Source organism: Heterocephalus glaber, unplaced genomic scaffold (assembly GCF_053883595.1).
Source record: "Heterocephalus glaber isolate CG9 unplaced genomic scaffold, H.glaber_assembly_v1.0 deba00001556, whole genome shotgun sequence".
NCBI lineage: Eukaryota > Metazoa > Chordata > Mammalia > Rodentia > Bathyergidae > Heterocephalus > Heterocephalus glaber.
Window position 1 is genome coordinate 2,942,738 of NW_028258347.1, and position 20,325 is coordinate 2,963,062.

The following is a 20,325-nucleotide window of genomic DNA, read 5'->3' on the forward strand; positions in this document are numbered from 1 at the left end:
TTCAGAGCTTTTCCACAGTCATCCTCAAGTGACCTATGAGCATGTAGGTACTCATGTAGGTACCTATGTCCTGTAGGTACTCTTAAATGCTGTAGGTGGGAAACTCAGAATACCTTAAACACAATAAATTATTTTATAACCTGTAAGTAGAGCTTTTTATCATTCAAAGTGAGATTTAATTCAACTACCATTGGGTTGTCATTTAAATCTTTTCATTGTCTTAACAGTGGTGGGATTGCTTCCTCACTAGTCAAGCAGATAAAAGACAAAAAGATTGGCTAAAGTAGTGTCTGGCATATTTATATGTGCGATACATCGATTATTCTGTTTAAAGTGTTGGTTAGACTAAATTAGATGCAGGACATTTCATAGAAATTTAGTTCTCAAACTTTATTTCCCTAATAAGTACATATAACAACTGTAAATCAACAATAACCATTTTTCATAGATAAGCCTGGCATTGATGTGTGTTAACTTACATAATCAGCACTCCTGGAGGCATCATGATAACAATAAAGAACTGATACGGAGGACCCAGTGGCCCAACCAAGACCTACACCATAGTTAAGTAGCAAAGGTTGGATTTAATTCCAAACCATTGGCTCCAGAGCCCAAGCTTTTAGCCACCGCAGCGTTAGTTGTATCTAAGTCCACCAAAGTGTCAACCAGGTGGGCCACTTCCTGCCCTCCTCTGTGTCGGCATATTCTGGAAACACTGTACTGGGAGTGTCCTGTGAATAATAACTGAGTTACCCTGCAAGTCTGGTCTCAGTCCTATTGAAGCAAGATAACCACCTCTGTCCACACTGCATTGCCCTGCTCCTGCACTCTGCCCACCCAAGCTTTCTACGGAAGCTCCCTTTGGGCTTCCCATGTGAGCCTGGATTCCTGCTGGCAGGTTTCTCTGCTCTATCCGGGTCTGGGTGCATCTACCTTCGAGCAGCCCGAGTCTGGTCTGAGGAACACACTGATCAAACCCAGAGCAAGAAGCTCCTCCTGTGGCAGACCCTCCCTCCGTGAGTCAGGCTTTGAAAGCAGTGAGGGTTCTGTTGGGCGTCCGGTCTCTGGACAAGCTCTGCAGGGGGGACTGACCCACGGGCTGGATGGGAGCAGGCCACAGCCATCACAGGAAGGCCCGTGACCAGGACAATGCCACCCTGCAGGGCTCTGCCCGTCCCTGCAGAGTTGAGTGAACATGAGCCTGAAGACCTCTTAGACCCCGTCATGAATTCAGCTCATGACTGGAAACATTTATGTAGGCTATTTTTATCCAGTGTAGGATAAAATCATCTTTATAAGTATAAAAATGCCTGCAGCTACAAAAATAAAATATTAAAAAATATTACCTGTTTCTCAATATTTTATATCTCTAACTAGAAAGTGTTCAATCTATGCCCCTCATTTGAAGACTCACACTGATATTTAGTATCTCAGCTAGACTTACAAGACCCCAAACTGTGCAAATGTGAGAAATAATTCACCACAAATACTGTAATTCCACAGCTCAAAAAACCTTGAAGATTATTAATGAGACACCATGCAATTAGCTTCTACAAAGTGCAGCTAGGAATCATGCATAATGTAAAACAGAAACTGCTAACCACTGACTCATGAAAGATCAGTTAAGCTAGTTTTCATGGACATGAAGAATTGATATTTAAGACAATTCCTAAGATTCTCATTGCTTTAACATCATGGAAAGAATTTAGTTTCTTATAGATAACTAAGAGAAAAAGAGAAAGCATTTCATGAAAAAGAAATTCACATTTCTAGCAATGTGAATTTAGAAGTCATTAGCTTTTTACAGTTTCAATTTTTATTTATACAAAAAGAGCATAACAATATCTTTTGCATACAGTTACCCTGAAAATGAATTTAAAAAGTAATGTAGCACCAGGAATTTTAGCACATAGCTGTTTAATAAAATGCTATAAGTCATATATTCGACAATATGTGACTTTTCCAGTTGTTTTACTGGAAATTCTGCTCTTCTATGAAAACATGTTTCTTAGCGGACAGTAGAAGCATGCCTAATGTTTTCATAGAATAGCATGCCCAGACCTGCCCACGCACATTACACACATGGTCTTTCAATCATAGAATGATTTTATCCACAACATAAAACTTATAGTGTTTGCTTTAGAGTTGCAGAAACTGAAATGCAGTGTGGTTAACCATTTTTCCAAATCACATGGGAAGTCACTAAGCCACTAAGCAATGGGGATGTGATGTAAATCCAGTCTACTTGACCTCACAGTACAAAATTTTCAACCATCTTTTGACTACTAATTTAAAAAATATATTAAGACTATATACTTAAAATAATACATATACATTCACTGTGGCTATATTTCCCAAAGTGTAGTCCATTGTTGAATTATTTTTTTAATATTTAAAAAAATTTTTATTGTATAGATTATTTAGCTGTTAGAATAATTAAATAGGCATATATTAAACTGATGATTAATAGATATAAAAGTGCATGGCTTAACCCAAAATATGCAACAAAAGCTCATTATGATTAGGTTTTAGATATCATTATAAAAGTATGAACTTTCAAATGGACCCATATTGAAGAAAGCTTCACTATTTTTGTTGTAAAATTCAAATGTAGTCCTAAATTGTCATAAAGACCCATTCTGTCCCTAAAACATGTCTGTTAGCCACTTCTCACTTGAGGTACAGTGTCATTTGACCACAGATCATGAAATGTGCATTGTGATTTCCAGATGTATCAGTCAGAATTTTAAAAAATAAAGAGCTTGATTATTAATATTGATTTAAAAAATCTGTGTGTATGCAGTTTAGATATTATTATTATTAATGCATTGTGAGCGCCAGAAATGTAACTCATCTGTCCTCTCTCACTATCCTTAGTTTTCCATGTACTACATACTCAATAAATGTTGTTGGACAAATAACAAATGCACAGAATTTCTATAAAAATATAAAATGATTATTCAAAAACCAGAGTAAATCACATAATGTTCTCAAAATAGAATCAGCATAGAGAAATCCAAAAATAGTGCTGACTCGCTCTGACTGATAGGAACGTATACATAGCATTATATTATATTATTTATCTGCTGAAACCACGTGAGGGTGGGCCTGCTGATGTAGCTTGGGGTCCCAGGTATCTAGGGTGCCCCAGGCGGTGAGTTTCGTTCCCAGCATCCCACCGCCCAAACAAAAGAGCATAAATGAATGGCTTCTGAACTGAATGTAATTCACACAAGACTAATGGTAGAATATAACCCATCAGTGTTTGTACTGCGTCGTGTGGTGCATACACGTATTCAAGCTTCTCATATTAACATTATTTAAACATCCTTTCCCACATACACACTGATGCTTTTATTCCTTTTTCTAATGCTTTTTACAGAATAGGCTATTATATATAATGTAATTTTCTCTTATGATGATATTCTCCAAAACATGCTTTCTTAATAGATTAAATATTTCAACATAAAAATTCGAGTTTATAACAAGCACAGGGACATTGCTTCTCCAGGGAGCATGTCATGGAGAATCAGTGACAGTGCACAGTCAGATCTGAGGGTTTGTCCCGGGCTGTATTGATAAGGGCTTATCTCATTTAAACCTGGCTTGGAGCAGCTTCTCCTTTAGTTGGTTCTGCAGAGACAAGAGACTCAGCCGTGCCCCGAGGCCGAGCAGGTTGGGAGGGAAAGCGATTGTGGAGTGGCTCACTGACCTCCCAGGGGAGGGCGCCACCTGCCCCTGGGCAGGGCAGGACTCTGCTGAGGACAGGCTCCTGCTCTCGAAAAGCAAAAAGCGTGGAGCTGAGGTTGTCCTGCGTCTGCTGAGTCAGCTTTAAAAAACATCGAAAACCAAACTCAAGATCTGACTCTTGCTTAAGTGTCTGGGATAGCGTTTGTTACTACAGTGTCACTCCGATTAGATAAACTTTGTTCAATTACTCTGACACTTTCACACTTCTGCCAACTACTTTGCCAAGAGTCTAATTTTCTCCACCTGACTTTCAGTAACGTTAACTTTCAATAATCTGTCCCACCACATAGTTTAGTAATTCCATACTTGTTTCTCTCTTGGTAGGGGCAGTGCCCCTCTCCTAGTTCTATTCTACTGTAGACTTTTCTCATCAATTTCAAATATCATAATCTCAGACACAACTTAATTTCAAATACAGGCGAGTTCTTAATAGCATGGTTATGATATAAAGTACACCCATAGTGGCAACAACATGTGATTAGAAGAAAATTACATTTGGTTATAAAATTTACTGTATTATTGTTGTTATCAAGATGGCTATCTCTTCTTTTTTTAATCAGAAGTTAATACTGGGTAAAATGGCAGCAATAAGGAGGAAATCTGAAAGGCGACCGAAGGACTCTGGCTGTTGCCGCTGATGCTTCCTGAAGGGTGGGTGCTCTCAGCAGCACAGGCCCACTTGGTGTGGCAGTGTTTTCCCTCCCACAGGGTACCTTTGGGGCCATCCTCGAATACAGAATCCTCACCAGCATTTACCCCTATTTGTTTTAACATACACAAGCTGTTACTAGTTGAAGGTGAATGTGTGTCTGTACATGCTGTCTGTATTCTTCAAACTAATATATTTATTTTAATCACACCACTTTCTCTGAGAGGGTTAACAGATCAGCGTGTTCTCAATGAAGATGGCTACCTTTCCTGGTTCACCAATAAAAGTAGTAGTAGCCTTCCCTTAAGTTGGCCAAGGCCTTGGATGTTTATACATGTCTCAAGTTGCATGTTCAGGTTGGGCGTAAACCCACAGCAGAATGTCTCAGCAAGCTGGAAGGACAGATGAGATCATCTTACAGCAGAAGAAGAGGCCGCTAGAGGCTAAGTGCTGGCCCCGTGCACACTGGTACCAGGGCTGTCTGAGTCCCTGATCCCCACAGGCTCCATGACAGCCCTGTTTACGGCAGGAAGGCCCCTCAAGCACAGTGTGCTTTTCCCTCCTGGACTCTCAGAGCTGACAATCTTCCCCATATTGCACTAGGTGCAAGCCCAGAAATGCTGCCAGAAGCGAGTCAGTGCTCTTTCAGCCCTCTGTGGCTCTCAGAACCATGCAAAGTAGGAGGCTGGAGTTGGCTGCTGCCAGCTTGGAGGGAGTAGCTCCCCCTCAGAGCCAAATGTACGTGCAGAGCAGATGAGACTGTGGGAGTGAAGTTGGCAAAAAGGAAGAGAAACGACTCTATTCTTTTTTGAAAAGGAAAATATAATAAATATCTGGACCACTTAGATGTTTATTATTCATTTAGAAATTTTTCCAATTTGGAAAATGGAATATCCCTTAATTGTAGAATAATCTTAACTAATGATATTATATTATTTTGCTAAATATTATGAAATGTCTTATTTTTATTTGGAGGCAAAGAGATTGTTTTTAATAACCTGCATGTATAGACTTATTTGTGGTCCTTTTCCTAACAAGGTTATTATTTCTCATGCTGAAATTCCTATATTTAACCAGTGACTCATGTTAAGATAATGTGTTCCAACAATTCTGAGAACTAAAAGCAAATATACCTCAGAGATAATGATTATTTAAATTTTTGGTTCATAGAGATAAAGCTGTCTGACATGAGTATGGATATAGTAGCCAAGAATTCTATCATTTTATTTCACACTTGTTTTTAAAAAGTCTCTTATCGTATTTGAGATCCCACATACCACAGTCAACTTAAAGACATCTGTTAGCAGAAGGTCTCTAGAAATTCATCTCACGCCGTCCTCGAAGGCTATGTTGTAGGAGGTGCTCAGGAGAATAACTTGTGATGCAGCTTTCCTGCTGCTTCTGTCCTGAATCATTTTGTGCCTCATGGTCATTACAGCTCATCACTAGAGTCCTTGTTGATTCCTTCGGTTTATTTTCCAATTTAAGAATATCCTTCATCACTCAGAGCTTGAGTCCAAAAATACACTATGCCATTTTTTCCAAGCAATGCAACTTTGATAATGTTTTATGAAATTGAGTTTTATTTCCCAAACAATAAATGGAGATCAGATAGTCATCCTTTGGCATGAGTTTGGGCATTTTCTTGGTTACTTGCTTAAATTTGTGTGGCACACACGCACACACTCTGCTTGTTTTCAGACACAGAACAGTGGAAAAGGGCGCATCTCTCTGCGTACTGGGCAGGCGGCTGGTTGGGAGTGGGCACAGGCGCTGCCTGTCAAGTTCCAACTCTCGGCAGAGGAAACCAGCAAGAGTCCAGGGGCGGCCTGCAGAGTGGGGACCTTACCATCTTCACCTTGGACAAAGGACTAGTATCTAGAATATACAAGGAGCTAAAAAAAATCAGAGCCCCAAATAAAAGACCCAATCAGGAAATGGACAAGTGAAACGAATAGATCCTTCTCAGAAGAAGTGCACATAGCCAGTGCATCCATGAAAATCATCGAACTTCATGGGCCTTCAGAGAAATGCAAATTAAAACAACACTAAAGTTCTACCTTAGTCCAGAAAGAATGGCCATCATCAAGAAATCAGCAAATGCTGTTGAGGCTGCGGCAGAAAGAGGAACTGTCTACATTATCGGTGGGAATGTGAACTAGTACAAGCACTATGGAAATCAGTATGGAGATTTCTCAAAAACCTAAAATTTGACCCAGCTAATTCCCTTCTAGGTATCTTCCCCAAAGAGTTAAAGACACCATATGACAGCGATCCATGGACACCCATGTTTGTAGCAGCTCAACTCATAACAGCTAAATCTTGGAAGCAGCCTGCAAGTCCATCAGCACATGAATGGATAAAGAAAACATGCTGCTTACACACAATGGAGTGCTACTCTCCCATGAAGATGATAATTTGGAGATATTTGTAGTAAAATGGATGCACTTCAAAAATGTAATGTTAAGTGAGACAAGACACACAAACTTAAATACCATATGGGAGCTCGCATTTGATTAATTCAAAGTACAAGCCAAGTAAAGAACCAAATGGAAGACTGATAAAAGGAAACAAGAAGATGGGTCTTATACCAGTGGAAAGGAAATCAGGAGACCAGGGGCAAGGGAAGGAGGGGAGGAAAGGGCCCTAAAATCCTTAAGATGTGTCTTGTATGGGCACCCACTACCCACAGCTAATGCAATCATATATTGCAGCTATGAACTGATAATAATAATATGAAAACTGGAGGAAGGGTCTAGAGAGGGAGGGGGGGAGGGAAGGGGAGTACTGGAACCAAGATGCGTTAAGTACATTGGCCTACTTCCTAAGGTGAATAAACATCATGTACAGCAAAATGCACTGACAAGAGTTAGTCATGGAGAATATGGGTATTATCTTTGAGCGCCTGCTTTTTGTTTACATGGATCGACCCTATAGGACCAGTGGCTTTGTTTAAAATGACTTAGTTTAAAATGTCACTCTATTTTCAGAAAACAAAGTATTTCACTCAGTCTCATCAGGTACAAACATTCAAACAGCTTAGTGTTTGACTCTAACAGTTACATTCATCAAGAAGCCTATTTCAGTGCTTGGAAGTGGTTGTATGAAAGCTGTGTAGCTCCAGTCTCCTATGTATAAGGCTGGGACTCTGTCGTGGGCCAAGAAGCACCAAAAATGCAGTCATGCAGGGCCTCAATTATTACTTGGACTATTTCTTCCTTCTCATGTTGGTCCAAGGTTTGGACTTCATTTTTCCCATTGGATAGTGGTTGGTTTTTAAAAGCAAGCTCACTGTCAGCAGACACCTCATATAGTTCAGACAGAGCTATGAGGTGTTTTCATTATTGTCAGGTAGAATGTGAATTGAATTCTTGTGTGGAGAGCCCCCTGGATTCATTAACTGAAACTTATGCTATGTAAAATCTTCTCTGCCACAGGACAAGCTCAAGTAACACACATTTTTTTTACTTAGAGAATAATTCCTTTGGGGGAGGCTGATAGTTGTGGTGGCATCTTACTTTTAAGGGCCAGGAGATGTGTGTGTATGCACGCGTGTGCATTGTGTGACTGTGTGTTTCTGGTTCTAACTGCGTATATCTCACATCTACAGTAATTCTGAAAATTTTCCATGCCTACTTTAGAATATGTTTCTATAGCTGAGAGAATAGAAACAGCTATTAATTGTTAAGATAGTAGAATTTGACAAACAGGCCTGGAATCGTCTCAGTTATGGAAATGACAAATCAAGGTCAGTACCACACCACATTGCATGGCATGGCCTGAGAGGCTGTAATGCCACGTGGCTCCTGAAGTTGACGGAGACCAGTTTTGCTGCCAGGTGACACATCTAGTTCTTCCCCAGGGCATCATGACAAGGTCTTCACACAGGCAAGATTTCCCTACATTGCCTAGCTCTTCCTAGGTCTCATTTTGCAAATCTTCAACAGAATTTTCAAGCAGAATTTGGAATCCCTAAGACAGCATTATGTCACCATTTCTGGAGTTAGAATTCTCCCTCTCTTCTCTACCTTCAGGCTGCCTACTTTTAGCTCCATTAACCTTTTGCCTTGACTATAAACATTCATTGAAGGCTACCTCCTTTGTCGGTCCAGTGACTCCGAAGGTTAGTGAGAAGTGGATGCTACTTTGACCTCTTTTATCCACATTAGATGATTCTAATTATTCCGAAGAAGTGACACTTTTGACCCATTTTGTCCTTGTCAAGTTTGTGTAGTTGTGGGCTGTCTAAACCTGCAACTCTGGGTTCAAGCTGTATCTAGGAGTGCAGGAGTTTTCATAGCCTAAAATGTGGAGCCTTAAAAGTGCACAACATATGTTTTCAAAAAAATCCAGTTCAGCTCAGATTGAAGGTGCATATTTTGTGCTTTGAACTGATTGATCGCGGAAAGAGATGTAGCTGAAGTATGAATTTTAGCCTCTAAAAGCCTAAAGCTTATTTCAAAACGGGGAAAATGAAGAAAGACTTTGTATGAGTGAGGATAAACTAGATTTCACGAAGCTTTAACATGGCAGTAAATTTCTACATGAGAAGGCTTTTCTCTCTTTGATGCTGTGACGCTGTGGTGTCAGGTTCTCCCTGTCCTGTGGCCTCCAAGGTCCCTTTGGCCGACAGGAAGCAGGGGATGGGCACCACCCATTGACGCTCGAAGGTTCAGCGTGGCAGTGACATGGGTCTTGGTTCTCCTTCCGTTCCCTTGGTTGGATGCTTGACTTCAAAGGGGGCCTCACAAATAGGTGGAGTAAAAATGATTGATCAATAACATGACTCTCCCATCCATTTAATTGTCCATAAAGTCCTTTGGTCTCAACGTCCATGAGAGTCATTGTAAACATTACCAGTGTATGAGAAATACTGAGGATTTTAGCAAATGCTTTTTGACATTGTAACATTTTAGCCCATCTATGTGGCTATTTGGCAAAAGTTTGATGTGCAGCCATACTGTACTGAGCACAGAGCTGGTTGTTTGGCACAACTACCTAATGACAGAAATGGTTGTCCCTCCCCATTTTGCAGGTGTAGATTCTGAGGTTCAGAGTGTGTGGATGATTTTCCTGTCATCGAGCCCCATAGCATGGACTGGGAGTCAAACCTAGATCATCTAAGCTAGTAACGGTAACGTCCTTTGCTTACACCCAACTGTAAAGCCAATGGTGTTAGCCATACAGTGCCAACATCGGTGGTTTTCATCTCTTAAGCACTTGTCCCATGTTGGCTCTTGAATAAACTTTGAATAAGCTCTTCTGATTTCCATAGCTCTAGGAGTTCCCAATGAGGGCATGTTCTCTAATTTTGTCCATAACAATTTAAGGCTTAACAGGGCTTGATCTTGTCACTTAAAAATAGTTGATTGATATCTTTCCATAATGATAAAGCATCATATCTTTCAAAACTTTGGCTAATATTATGCCTGGGCACAAGTACAATTTATTTATAAAGCAGCTGTATTGATGATCTTTCTCAAATGGGGGGGAGTCAGGAGATGAAGGAAGGGGGAGTGAAAAGGGACAAAAAAGGGTTAAGATGTGTTGTGTCCATGTACTAGCTCCAAGGTATGTAAACATGTACTGTAGACATGTACTAATAAAAAAGGCAAAATAAAAATAAGCTACTAGTCAAATGTTCAATAAAGGCTCAATTTGAAAAAAAAAAAGCAAAACAAAAAGAACCTGTATTGAAAGGAAAACAATTTGTTCTACTGTAAACCAATAAGGCCAAAGCAAAGAATGGAGCAAAGTCTGCTGAAAGCAATACCCAGGCTAAAAACTAAATAATAAGTAGATGAAAAAATCTCAAGGGACCAGGTATTACAGTTCTCAGGAGGGGAGTCAATTTCTTTCTGAAGAAGTCAACTTTTGCAGAGATTGACTGCTTTCAAAGAAGATTACCAACTGAGAAGGAAGGAGTTAGCCAGGATTATATGGAATCTACACTGGAAATAATCCATGAATAAAAATAACAATAACAGGACCGGGGGTTTAGCTTAGTGGTTCTGCCTCCTGCCTCACAGGCGCAAGGATCTGAGTTCGATCTCCGGTACCAAAAATAAATAAATACATAAAAAAACCCCAATAATATCCGCATTGATCATTAGGTTCATTTTCTCCATGTCTCTAAGGATTCATAAAAATTCTAGAATATTAAGAGTTAAAAGCAAGTTCCTTGAGTTTAGCTGTCTGATTTCACAAATGAAGACAAATGGTTTATTTACATTATTTACAGTAAAAACTGGCACAGCATCTTGGGAAAAGAACAGGTACAAAACGAGTGACAGCGGACATGGTCCCCCAGAGGGCCATGCCCTGGTCCCCTGCACCTGTGCATCCATTGCCTGACAGGTAAAAGGAATTATAAAGATGTGGCTAAGGTTTAAGAGCATGAGATGGTAAAATTATCCAAGACATCAATCTAATTTTATGAGATCTTAAAATCAGACAAGAGAGGAAAAAGAAGAACAAAGAGACTGGACCCAAGAAGGATGTGACCTGCCTCTGCCGCCTTTAAACTGGGCACCGAGTCCATGCACTCAGGAATGTGATAGGTCTGCAAACTGACAAGAGCTTCCGTTTACCGGAAGTGAGAAAGGAACTTCCCTCAACTTCAAGGTGCTACCTTCTCCCAACAATGAGTACAAGAGGTATTCCAACTTACTGATTCATGGTTCAAAAAATGATGAAATTTCCTGGTTAAATGCGTTCAAACCATGAACAACTTTCCCTTAGTTGGAATACCATCAAATCATCATGGTCATTGCACAGTCATTAACATTTTAATGACATTAGTAGCTATATTTAGTGTTCTTGCTTTAAAGTAGGAGAAAACATACCATGATGACTGTGCCTGCCTTTATAACCGGGTGTGTAAAACATTACCACTGGAATCATCACTGGCTTTACGGTTGGGTGTAAGCAAAGGACATTACCTAGCTTAGATGATCTAGGTTGACTCCCAGTCCATGCTATGGGGCTCGATGACAGGAAAATCACCTACACATTCTGAACCTCAGAATCTACACCTGCAAAATGGGGAGGGACAACCATTTCTATCATTAGAAATGCAGTGCTCTCCCAGGAGATGGGTTAGTCCCAGAAAATCCAGGATAGGTCTTCGTAGGGTGGTGACGGCAGGAAGAAGAGCTTAGCATAGCTATGAGTGCTGCCTTCTACCTAAAGGAACTTACGTAGCCTTTCCCTTGTACTTCCCTTGTCTGAAAATATATATCTGAGGGCCAGGTCAGTAAAGGAGACGTCTAACAACGCGCTGCTACAAGAGCACAAGTTGCAGTGCCCTCATTATTTGTGCTTCAGAAATCTTTATTGGCTTTCTTTTGCATGTAGAATTAATCACATTTTCCTGAACTGTTGAAATCCTTCAAGATCTGTTTCAAATCTGCTCTCCAGACTTTTGTGCCACTGTGTCTCTTCCATTTACAGATGAGAGTATCAGTGATGATCTCATTGATGCAACCTAGCAGTTTTCTAGTGCTTTCTGAATACCAAGAAGGCCCAAAGATTTTATAAGAACCTAAAGCAGAGCCCAGGCCTGTTCCTCGCTGTGGTGCACCCACACCCTGGCAAGCCCCGCCTTTGCCCACGAGGTTCCCACACTGTAAGCCCCTCTCGCTTACCCTTGGGGGCTGGCCTGGAGGCCACACCCTCTCTGATTTCCTGAGACTCCTAGGGCAGAAGCTTCCCCTCGCCCTCCATGAGCCCAGGACAGTGCACACATGCCTGAGGACTGGCTCCCGTGGCCCTGTGCGCATTTCACTACACTTCTAAAAATTCACTACACTTTTAAAATTTTTCATCAGGAAAGACTTACTCATATTCTCAGCACAGGTGAATGAGAGACCAAGGGATTGGCAAGTCGACTGCTTTTCTTTACACCAAGAGATTCCCAAGCAATTTCAGTGATCGATATTTTTATCTTAGGAAAAATTAGAGAAGGTGATTTACTGCACGGAAATGCACCTGGCTTTTTTATGGAGTGGAAAGATTACAATTTTAAACAGTTGCTCGTTATGAAATAAGACAGTTGATAGAAATGAGGTCTGGAGCCTGTCCCAAAACCTGTGATTTTAATCAGAAGGAAGTGGATGTGGCAGAGATGACCACTGAACACCAAGGCGGCAGACCCCTCCCTGTGGGCCGCCCTGTTTGGGGCTGGAGACCGGGCTGCGTCTATGGGTTACCTGTTGCTCTGTTGGTAAAGACAATAATATTCATTCAGCGATAACCTAGGATTTGATTGGATATGGATGAGTGACCATTACAGATCCAGGGCTTGCTCTCCTTCAATTCTCCTTTGAAAACAGCAGTAATAATTGTTGATCACAGTGATAACAATACAGATAACTTTATAGCATTTTTGCTTAGATTGTTAGAACATAGTATCACTGTTCTTACAGGACTTTCAGACAACTGGTTTTCATGGTTATGCTTGCTATTAAAATACATAGTTAAAAAATTAAGACTGTAAAGTGGATCAAAATATGATGTATATTAATATAACCTTATATATAAAGCATATTAAATATATTTAATGTATTCTATATTTAATATTCTTAAATATCATATGTGTGATATAAATTGTATATTTGATATAGATAATATATCTAATATAACAAATATACACAAATACATTAACCAAAATGTGATGCATACTCATTAAAATTACTCATCGGTGTCATAGAATTTGTTGCATTTGGTCCAGTTTTCTCCCTCTCCTGATTTAACATACCAAGTATTGTTTTTAGACTTCTTTTGAACTTTCTTCATCGTGGTTGTTTTTTTTCATGGAGGAGGGTATTTTACGTTGATCGTTGCCTTTTCTAATCTAATTGCCACTCCACGCCCTGGGTGAGCCTTTGTCATCGGTCGAGGTGGCCGCCTGGTGAAGGGACTGTCGCACTCCTCGGGATCAGAAGCTGCTGGGTGCCCTCCAGGAGCGCCTCACCGGTGCCCACTGAGGAGACTGACCTGACCGCACGCGGGACCGTGGGGCAGCCCCAGGACGGGGTGGGCTGAGGTCTCCTGGCAGGATGCTGTCTGGGCGGAAGCTCAAGACCCGCTTCACCTTGCGGCCGCGCCATGCCCTCAGCTTGGGGTGTGCAGTGGGCTGGGAGTGATAAAGTCTGGGTGTGATGCTCTGTGACTCATGGAAAGCACAGTCCTGCTAAGGCCTTCTTGTGTCCTCCCCAGTTTATTTCCCCTGCAATGTAAATTTATCACAAGAGATTTAAAGATAAAGAATTTGGGTGCCAACCTGCCAGAAGTACTGAACAGTTGGAGCCTTGTGTTTGAAATGTACACCGAGCATATTTTGCTGGAAAGATAGGTGTCACCTCCCTGCTCCTCGGCTTCTCAGAGCAAGGGACATCATGCTTTAGTTGCTCTGCTTTTGAATTTATTCACAATTCCCTTTTATAGCCTTCCTGGAGACAATGTATGGGGAATCATTAGCACTATTATTATTTCAGCTACAGCTAGATTACATAGCCACACTCAGTTGGGTGTGGGGGTAGAGTTCATTATTCATTCAGCCTCAGTCCTCCTCTAATATGAATGTTGCTCAGGATAGAGCTTTGAAATGGATCCTGATTCTTTAAATTCTTTCCTGTCTGTTTCAGGAAATAGTGAGATCCTGTTGATAGGAAAGTACAATGTGTCTAAAGTTCACTTCTAAACACTAGGTTCTTTGCAGGGAAAGTCATCTACATTCTCTTTATAATTCAGAGCCCCAAGAGATCATCTAATCTTGGATATCTGATCCGTTATCATTTAGGGGAAAATCCTTGATAATAATTCCGCCATTCAGATTAGGAAAGCAGGGAAGCCTTCCAGCTTCTGTTGACTTAAAAAGATACCAGGAGACAAGGGAATAGGGACTTGGATTGCGGTTTGGGAGATTTAGTTGTTTGTAAAAATAAAATGATTGGTACAGTTATTATTCAAGTCTTTAATCAACGAAAGCAAATGGCATGTTTGTGATCGTTCTTTCTGCAGAAGACAAAGGCTCAGGTCCCCATGGTGCTGACGGCGGGTCCCAAGTGGCTGCTGGATGTGACTTGGCCAGGCGTGGAGGACAGCAAGAACAACTGCATTGTGTACAGCAAAGGTAAAGCCAGACCGCTACCTCTCTCTGTGGAAGTCCTGACACCCGGGCCTGGCGAAGGGCACCCAGAGCTGGAGTGGGAACTGAGGAGATTTGATCTTCTCTCTCCCTTTGCCTTCTGAGTCACTCCATCCTGGGTTTTCACCACTTTCTCTCTTTTCCTGTACATCACAAGCACTGTCACACCATTCGCTGCTCAGTACCCGTCCTCTAGTGGTCTGACAGCCCCTCCCTTGCTGTTTGTGCTGGGGAGAGCCAGGCTTTGGCGGCATGCCCATGCCCCCTTCTCCGACACTATCTATCAAGAAGAAAGCGCCTCTTGCAGGGCCAGTGCGTGATGCATGTCCAGGTGTGTGCTCCAGAGGCCCGCATTCCAGACAGCTTCCTGAAGTCACCAGGAAAGCTCAAAACACAACGTTTGCAAAGCCCGAATTCCTCCCCATGGCGATTTCTGAAGGGCAGGGGGAATGGGGAGAGGAAGCCAGGGGCATGCAGAGCGCCGCCTTTGATTTGCTTGGTGTGGGTGTGACACCAGCCTGGCCTGGGTCACATCAGCTGGAGCTCGCTGATGACGCAGCCAAGCTGACACGCCCTGACAGCACAAGCACCAGCACCAGCACCTTCTCCTGCGTGCTAGCTGTGGGCCTTTTCTCCACCTTTAACTTCTGGGCCCTAACTCTGAGCTCTTCCAGTGAAATCCCTAATCACATTTCTTCGTAAATATTGCAAAACCTTGTGCTTCTCATGTTTCATTTCTTTACGCTTTCTTTTTTTAACCAAATAGACCTACTGAGATCAAAGATTTACTTGCACATTGAACCTAGAAACCATAAAAGCATACAAGAGAACAAGGGAGTAAGCACCCCTATCAATGTATTAACATATAAAACACTAATCATCACATCAAAGACTCTGAAAAACTTGCTAGAAACAATTACAACTTGTTCCTATAATCATTACAATTTGTACACTTATAAGCGGATTGCCTCTAAACTACCATAAGCCTTTGAAAGTTGAAACACCGGAAAGAAGGAATTTGCAAGCTAAAAAAACAAGCTGCACACCAGGACCTGATTATACTCCTTTCTCTCTGTAATTGCTGGTCCCAAACCCACTAATTTTGTAAGCAGCAGTGTGTGGGGGTGCTGGTGAGAGCTCTTAGCTAAAAGGGAAGTGGCTATTCCCAGGCTGTGCCAATGCAGCCTACACAGCAAACAGAGTAGCATCGCTGGGAGTCAGTTTACCTGTCCCCACACTGAAAGTATAAGGTAGGACAGAGAGTATCTTAGCATGTCGCTCCCAACGTTGGGGCAGATTTCTGTTGTACAGATCTGACCTGCATTATGAAGGAAATGTGACAGTAGCTACTTCCTTGTCCTGATCCAAACCCATTGCGTTTTTAGAACAGGAATTCTTTCAGGAATGATCACTGTTACTTGACAAAGCTATGATTCTGTATTCATATTCGGTAGCTTGCTTTGACAGGGCCTGTTTGTGTCTTTGCATTGTGGCTGGCTGTCCCTCTTTGTCAGCAGATAGTTGGAGGGTAATTTCTAGAAGCTTACGAGTAATCGCTTACCTCATAAAGTGTACATTGGGCCCAGCTGTCTCACCTGGGTATGACGACGGCCAGCGTCTGTCAGGCGCAGTGGACCCCCCTCCCTGGCCCCTGTGCTTCTGCCTTGCCTTGCCCTTCTCCGATGTCTTTTGCGATCATCAGTTTATGTACCCAGTAAGCAGAAGTGCAGAAGTTAGCTGGCATCGGCTCCTTTCTGCTGCTGTCCATGTCCATTGTGGGAGAGCAGGCACCAAACCCATCACTGCTGGTACCCGTCTGTGCCCGTACAGAAACACACAGTAACCGTGGGCTGCTCGGTTAGGTGAAGAGCGGTCAGCGTTCCCAGACACTCCTTACCGCGGGCACCTCACCGAGCATGATGAGGAGCCGGGTGACCGATGGTGCCCAGGAGACCTTGACCGGGATGGGCAGCATTGCAGCTGGCACTGCTGGAGCTGCGCTGTATGAGTCCTCCCATTCACCCCTCTGTCAGTGCCCCACGTGGTTAGCACACACCACCCCACTCTACCGCGGTAAATAAGATTTCGAGATGAGCAGCTAATTACGAGTGTGATGCGAGGTCTGAGTGAACACTAGAATGTTCCTTCTGCAGGACCTCGGTGAGGTTTGTGCTGTCTCCTCGGGGCGCCCCTGTGAATGCGGGTGCCGCAGGACCTCTGTGGGCACTGGGTGCCAGCCTTGAGCCAGCCCTGAATCCAGGTCTTGGCAACTCCAAATCCTGCACTCTCCACGCTATGCCACTCAGCCTCTCCTCCTGCCACTGCCACAAGATGACTAAATCCCCCAAGCCACGCAGGCCTCCTACCTGAAAAGGACAAAGACCGTGTATGACCATGTAGCACTTCTGGAAAAGTGTCCCCTGGTCCTAAGACTAGAAGGACCCCAATGCCATGCTGTGCTCCCACCCCTCTAGCGACTCACGCTGCGTGTCCGTGCTAAGGCTCTGAGAGGCCCTGGACCACCTGCTCCTTCTCCTCCCGGGTTTCTGTCCCAAGTCCTCTTAGTGTCCATACCTGGGGTTCTGCTGGAGATCTTTTGGGTCATGTGGTCCATGTTTCAAGAGCACCCGGGAAGCCATCCTCCCTGGGTCGGCCCATCTCTGAGGCTCCGTCTCCCTGGGCTGCCTGAATAATGAATGAGCCTCCTCCAAGCGGAATGGCTTGCTGGGTGGAAGGCTTAACCGTTTGCATCTCACTTGAACTGTGGTGTGTAGTGTGGGCCGTTTTCACCAGCAGAGTCCTGCGTCACTCGGGGCTCTTTGTCCCTCACAGTGGGACAGCACAGGTAGAAGGATTCGCCCGCTTCTCTCACTGAGAGTCTAGGCAGATTCTGTATGTCAGGAAGCGCTTGTCCCCAAACTGCCCCTCTGTCTTGACTTCTTTCTGGCAGACATCATTCTCAGGCATTTCCCTGGGCAGGCACACTCCAGGCTCCTACCAGCACAGTAGTGAGGGACAAGAGCTTCCTTGTGGGTTGTGATTGGGTGCCAGACACCCCTGTCCCGTCACGCACACCAGCGCACCAGGGTCCTCCTTGGGGGCCGAGAGAGTGAGCCCCGTGAGGCCTGGCACGAGGCAGGGACACCCCTTATGGAACCAGGCGTGGCTGCTGCAGGGGCTGCTGGAGGCTGGGGTCCCTGGCCCTGGCCATTCCACCTGCGCTGGGCTCTCACTGAGGACGAGAACAAGTGCCCAGCGCCACAGTGCTGCTCTCTGCTGCCTGGCTGAACACATCCGCTCCTGGTGAGCCCTGAGCTCCGGCCTCTCCCAGGGCATCTGTCACACTGAGCCCATGCCAGCGACACTGCTGACAGCACAGCACAGGGCCGGAGCCTGCCGAGCACGCGCCTAGCAAGCTTGAGGCCCTGGTTCCCTCCCCAGTGCCCCCCCCCACGTGCACACACTCATGCACACACAGCAAAACACGATTTTCGTGTGTGCAGCATTTCATAAGGAGGACTTAACAGTGAGATTTTTTAAATAGTATTTTCTCACAGGATAGAGATAGAAAGGTAGACCACATAACGTGGAACTATTACCACTTAAGGGACAGACTTGCTCCTTAAAGTATTCTTAAGTATGGGCTAGTAGCAAAATTAAATACGACTGAAAAGCTTTTGTGCCCTGGTGTCCATCAAGTTATATTACAGCCTCATTCTGTCGCTCAGACCTGTTTGACAGGCTGCCGTCTCATTTTATCAAAGAAGAGAAAAGGACACCATTTGGCAGCAACAGCCTGATCTGATGTGTGCTTTCCCGCCTCGGCTGTCCCTGGTCCTTCCACAGAGTAATCAGGTCATCTGCACAGGGAGCCCCAGACTTGTCGGGTCTTCTGTTTTCGCCATTATTCTCGGAGGACTCCAGGTCACTCTAATTTGCTTATCTCTGGTGGAAACACACTAAGAAGCCCCGTGCTGGAGGTGGTGGGCGCCCTGCCCGGGGAGGGCTGGGCACGGCCTCTGCTCACCCCTGAACCCACAGCTCGTGTTCTCTCCCTCCCTTTACCATACGCTGTGAGGTTCCTTATCTTCTAGAGCTTGCAGAGTATGGTGACGTCATCATATATGAGAAACAGGCTACTAGAGCGCATTCAAAATTAAACCTTTGGCATCTTGCACATGGGTTTGTCCATTAAGTTCTTGGCAATCAGGGTTTGTTTCATTGCTCCGTTTGGCATGGGGCTGTTACTTCAAAGCAGCCATATTGTTCAGGTCCCCAGATGAAGAGAATAAATTTTGTCAAACAAAAGGATGAACAGCTCTCAGCCGGGCCTCCCTTCCACTTTCCCTGTAGCAGGTTTCTTTCCACAGGAGACCCACAGTGTCAATGGGAAATGCAACACATGGACTGCAGCCTTGGGCGGTTACTCGACCTCTCTGTTTGCTGGTGTCTCAGCTGTTGAAAATGGCGTAGCAAAGCCTGCGTGGTAGACTTTTTTGTGAAGGAGCAGCTGTCCACCAGCTTACATGTGTTATGTTAAAATTATGTTGCTGATTATTTTATATGCAACCTAATTTGCCCTTTCGGTCATAAATCAATGCGAGTTCAGAGGAGATGAAGCCAGGCCTCCATGCTAGTATTTCACAAATGTGTAGGAAACCATGAGAGTCTGGTGTTAGATTTATAGTGAAGAGATATGCAGTGGTGCCGAGGCCCCCCTTTGTCACTCTGCACCCACACCTATCTGCAGAAGTCTGGAGCCTGTGCCTGAGAAAACCTAGGGTTTTTCCCTTGGGCACATGATATTTTAATTTTTGATGAAAGTCATATTCGGTGCCACTGTAAGATAACAATGATGATAGTAATTAATAGCAGTTACCATTTATTGAGCTATCCCAGGCACTGTTCTAACCGCTTTCCTCTATTCACCATCAGAGCAAACTCTTAGCACTGTTTTCCTTTTACAGATGAACAAACTGAGGCTTAGACAGATTAAGTAAATTCAGGGATCTGTAGCCATAGGTTCAGCCCTAAAAGCTTGCTGACTTCAGTTCCCAGCTGTCCAACCAGTGGGGCATTGAAGATGCCATTTAGCAGGCCACGTTACGGGTTACTGCTTTCTCCACAAGACCGCATGTGAGTTTATCGGAAGAGAAAGATGAGTCATCGTTCTGTGGCATTGCTTTAAAAAGAAAGGGTCCAAGAATTAAAATAGCAGTGTTTATTTTGTGTCAGTTTCTCTGTTGTTTTTAAAACCAAAAAATTCAACGTCCTGTAGAAGACTGGGCAGTCATCTCAAAGTCATACTGTGAGTATCTCCAAACTTCTGATTGTATTCATTTGCTCCAATTTAGCCATGCAATTAATTAATTCGCCTCTTTATTGATTGTCATCTGAGTTCAAGGCCCTATCCTAGGCTCTGCTGAAATAATGACAGAAATTCTAATGTGGCCTAGGTTGGGCGAGCAGCTTTCTGCACATTGACTAAATATATCAAGTTGTCAAAACAGAGCTCTTGCATGGTGAGGACAGTTGTAAAAGTCTGGACCATCATTTTTTTTTGTACCTGGGATCGAACTCAGGACCTTGTGCTTGCGAGGCAGGCATGGTGCCACGGAGCTACATCCCCGGCCCAGACCATCTGCTGCTTTACAGAAGAGGCTCCAGTGCCTGTTACTAGAATTGTGAAATAGCTTTGTCTAGCTTAGCAGCCAATTTTCAAAGTGGTCTACAAGTTAATGTTCAACCCCACCATGAGGCCTAATATTATATAAAT

The 20,325-nt window shown here is 43.5% G+C and overlaps 1 protein-coding gene across 5 annotated transcripts in view; it reads left to right on the plus strand.

Moving 5' to 3' along the window:
• Zfpm2 (zinc finger protein, FOG family member 2) overlaps positions 1-20,325 on the plus strand; it is a 407,643-nt gene that overhangs the window by 253,525 nt on the left and 133,793 nt on the right. For all 5 annotated transcript variants that reach the window (XM_087190836.1, XM_087190837.1, XM_087190838.1 and 2 more), the window contains one exon: positions 14,423-14,534. In XM_087190836.1, the coding sequence (XP_087046962.1) occupies positions 14,423-14,534 (112 nt within the window). The remainder of the gene's footprint in view (positions 1-14,422; positions 14,535-20,325) is intronic.